The 4488-nt window shown below is 43.2% G+C and overlaps 1 protein-coding gene across 1 annotated transcript; it reads left to right on the plus strand.

Annotated features, from left to right (window-relative positions):
- The first annotated feature begins 212 nt into the window (after positions 1 to 212).
- On the plus strand, positions 213 to 4488 carry LOC123097973 (anthranilate synthase alpha subunit 2, chloroplastic). The gene is made up of 10 exons (XM_044519834.1): positions 213 to 886; positions 967 to 1156; positions 1254 to 1405; positions 1798 to 1913; positions 2007 to 2253; positions 2383 to 2439; positions 2516 to 2668; positions 2859 to 2939; positions 3494 to 3580; positions 3984 to 4488. Exons 1-10 carry the CDS (start codon positions 482 to 484, stop codon positions 4308 to 4310), a joined length of 1815 nt encoding a protein of 604 aa, XP_044375769.1. The 5' UTR covers positions 213 to 481; the 3' UTR covers positions 4311 to 4488.

The following is a 4488-nucleotide window of genomic DNA, read 5'->3' on the forward strand; positions in this document are numbered from 1 at the left end:
CCCGAAGTTTTATCTGCATAGTAAAACTCTGCCAAAACAAGTACTCCAGTGCTTGTAAGTAGTTTAGGCTCATCGCAAAAAAAAAAGTAGTTTAGGCAATAGTTAATTTTTTTGTAAGTAGTTTCTATTTTTATAACTTAGTAGTCCATATCCACCTGCCAATCCAATCAAGAAACAGAACTTATCGACATGACACAGTGAATCGTCTCGTGGTCATCCTCTCCCCATCAGAAGAGTCAAAACCCAGAGCTCGCGAGAGCCGCCGGACCCGGAGACGCCTTCTCCTCCCTCTCTGCTTTGGGATTCAACTCCCACCCCCACCACCTCACCTGGCTGCTACTCTATACTCAACCGGATTGCAGCTTCTCATCTCATCTCATATATATACGCGCCCTCCCAATCTCTTCTCCGAGCGCGAAATCTGACAGAGCAGTGCCAGACCGTTGTTGAGCAGGGAGTGGAAGGGGCAATTCAATTCGCAATGGAATCCCTAGCCGCCGCCACGTTCTCGCCCTCGCGCCTCGCCGCCCACCCCGCCCCGCCCGCGGCTGCGGCGGCGGGCAGATCGAGGGCGGTGGCGGCACGAGGGAGGAGGAGGAGCAGCAGCGGCCTGAGGTGCTCGTCGGCGAGCGCGAGGGCGAGCGCGACGCCGGTGATCAATGGGAGCGCCGCCGCGAAGGCAGAGGAGGAGGACCGGAGGCGCTTCTTCGAGGCGGCGGCGCGGGGGACCGGCAAGGGCAACCTGGTGCCCGTGTGGGAGTGCATCGTGTCGGACCACCTCACCCCCGTGCTCGCCTACCGCTGCCTCGTCCCCGAGGACGACATGGACACCCCCAGCTTCCTCTTCGAGTCCGTCGAGCAGGGGCTCGAGGGGACCACCAACGTTGTACGTCCCTCCTCCCTAATCTACTCCCCTATCGATTCTTATTCTTGTGAATAACTTTGTGGAACTGGAATGGATTCAAGGGTCGTTACAGCATGGTGGGAGCCCACCCGGTGATGGAGGTGGTGGCCAAGGAGAACAAGGTCACCATCATGGACCACGAGAAGGCCGAGGTGACGGAGAAGATCATGGATGATCCTATGCAGGTTCCCAGGAGCATAATGGAGGGATGGCACCCGCAGGAGATCGACCAGCTCCCTGAGGCCTTCAGCGGTGAGCGACCAAAATCAACTAAAACATAAGAGAAATATATGGTGTTGCCTGATGTTGAAATGGGAATAATTGAATTGTTTTTCCTTTTTTGTGATAGGTGGATGGGTTGGGTTCTTTTCCTATGATACAGTCCGCTATGTCGAAAAGAAGAAGATACCTTTCTCTGGTGCTCCCCACGACGATAGGAACCTTCCTGATGTTCACTTGGGGCTTTATGACGATGTTCTTGTCTTTGACAATGTTGAGAAGGTGCTTAATTCCTCAATATCCATTTCTAGCATGTCATCTTGAACAAAGTTCTGATTTGCTGTTGCCAGAGACGGCTACTGTTCTTCTTACTTGTTTCACATTATTTGATATATTTGGTTCATCACTATCAGTTTATGCATCTCCTTTCAAGGAAGCAAATTGACAGTAGTGCATGGTACACCATTGACCATAGGGAGACTAAGCTAAATTGTGCAAGCTTGTCATTTGTCATTAGCTCATTACTGCGTCAAGTGAAATTTCATCATTCCTGTTATTCCATGTTCAGTGGGTTGCAACTTACGAGTCAAAATAACATGTACTTGCTGTTCCTCATTTTAACTAGTGGAAAACTTGTATTCATGTCAAATTCCATGGCTCTGTGTTCATTGCAGAAAGTTTATGTCATCCATTGGGTAAGTGTGGACCGACATGCATCCACTGAGGAAGCGTATAAAGATGGCAGGTCCCGGTTGAAGCGGTTGCTTTCTAAAGTTTACAATGCTAATGTGTAAGATATGTTGTGCCTTTTCCTTAAATCTAATATTTTGCTAATTTTTGTTTGGTGCTCACAACTTGTACACCAATTTAATTTCTACCCCAGCCCCAAGCTCTCTCCAGGATTTGTGAAGCTACATACTCGGCAGTTCGGTACACCCTTGAATAAATCGACCATGACAAGTGATGAATACAAGAGTGCTGTTATGCAGGCTAAGGAGCATATTCTGGCCGGTAATATTTTCCAGATTGTTTTAAGCCAGCGTTTTGAGAGGCGAACTTATGCCACTCCATTTGAGGTTTACCGTGCTTTACGAATTGTCAACCCAAGCCCGTACATGGCTTATGTGCAGGTAAAGTTACCAGCTCTTTTGGGTATATGTTTTAAATCTGATTACAAGAAATTATTGATGCTGTCAATGTGTATTGTGTACCGTTGATTTGCTTTTGAAGTTTTAATAATGTCCCTTTATCATCTTTAGGCGAGAGGCTGTATCCTGGTAGCATCTAGTCCTGAAATTCTTACAAAAGTTGAGAAGGTATGCAGACCCATCTATTGCTATTAACCAGATGACATCATTGTCCTTTAGCTAATCTACACCATAAAAAACATAGGGAAAGGTTATTAACCGGCCACTTGCTGGGACTACCCGAAGGGGTAAGACAGAGCATGAAGATAAATTGCAAGAGGAACAACTATTGAATGATCAAAAGCAATGTGCTGAACACATTATGCTTGTAGACTTGGGAAGGAATGATGTTGGCAGGGTATGTATTCCTTTTGCCTACTCTACATTCTGAGGCAATCTTTTTAACATTTTACCTAGTTATGGAATAAGTTTGGCAGCTTTATTATGCTGCACTTATATCCATTCTCCGGGACTTACAAAAGGGAATGTGTTAGCGCTGCTACCGCTGTAATATCACAAAATTTCCTTTTGTTGTATGGACTTGACAGGTATCCAAATCTGGATCTGTGAAGGTGGAGAAGTTGATGAACATTGAGCGGTACTCCCATGTTATGCACATCAGCTCCACGGTAAACTCCTTGTTGTGTGAACTATGATTCATATGGCACATTCATTTTACACTGGGAGTTTGCATTTAGTCCCTCTAGTTATTCTTGGTAATCACATTAAAATAGAGTTTTCATAAGTTCAGTATATGACAACTATATGACAACTATCTGCCAAATTACATTTTCATGCTACCAATATTTTTTTTACCTGTCATGTACCAATATTAAGCTAGTCGTTTTGTTTCTAATTCATTTCTTTGCTTATATTTGTACACATGTGGGTTTTGCCATTCATCACTTTAATCTTCTTTTTCCGTCATGGCATATTAAAGAAAATAAAGAGTTCATAGGTCAAATAAATCTCGCACTGTGAATAACTGATATGATATTCACTGTAGATGACATTTCTATATGTTATATAATTTAGTGACCAATTGTCACTAGATAAGGACTTGGTTTGTCATTTCAGAAATTCTAATAGAACTTAAGTACGCTTGTATGATGATTGGCAAGGAATTATAGCTTTCTGCAGTTATGTCGAACACCAATGTAATTTCACTTTGAACACTATGCAGGTTAGTGGAGAGTTAGATGATCATCTCGAAAGCTGGGATGCACTACGAGCAGCATTGCCTGTTGGAACAGTCAGTGGGGCACCAAAGGTTAACTCCTGCTTCCAATCTTATATGGACGTACTCTCCAACTTAACCAGTTTCTATTTTTGTTAAGTACTTGTTTGACAACTTTATTCCCTCTTAGCACCGTGAAGAATTTTTGTAGGCGATGTTTATGTATATCATTTTGCCTCTCCTCAGTAGATATTGTTATTTTGCATTTTCAAAATATTAGTCATATGGTCGGTTTGGATTCTTGATACATAGATTGCTGCATAAAAAAAATTCAGACTTCAATTATTGTACTCTCTGCTGTAAACTCCAATTGAATTGCTTAGATCCTTTATTCATACAATAGTCAGCTATAGCTACTGACACTTTTTTAGCAATCAATGCACCTTTCTCTTCTAAATAACCTGCTACGCTCTAAAAGTTTGTTTGACATAACCAGGTAAAAGCCATGGAGCTAATAGATCAGTTGGAAGTCACAAGACGAGGACCATACAGTGGTGGTTTAGGAGGGATATCATTTGATGGTGACATGCTTATTGCTCTTGCTCTCCGCACCATTGTATTCTCAACAGCTCCAAGCCACAATACGATGTACTCATACAAAAGCTCAGATAGGCGCCGAGAGTGGGTTGCTCACCTTCAGGCTGGTGCGGGCATTGTTGCTGATAGTATCCCAGACGATGAGCAAAAAGAATGTGAGAATAAGGCGGCTGCCCTAGCTCGGGCAATTGATCTTGCAGAGTCAGCTTTTGTAGACAAAGAATAGAGTGCTTATTAAATTATTTTTGTTAGTTGTTCATCATTTTTCATCCAGTTTATGTTGGAAAGTTGTTCATCATTTCTTCACCCAGTACATGTTGGGAAGAAAGAAGCAATAACCTTCTGCTGTCCTGTGAATTGAATAAATCTGGAGCTATAATAAGATGTATTTTGTTCATCAGAAA

Source organism: Triticum aestivum, chromosome 4D (genome assembly GCF_018294505.1).
Source record: "Triticum aestivum cultivar Chinese Spring chromosome 4D, IWGSC CS RefSeq v2.1, whole genome shotgun sequence".
Taxonomy (NCBI): Eukaryota; Viridiplantae; Streptophyta; class Magnoliopsida; order Poales; family Poaceae; genus Triticum; species Triticum aestivum.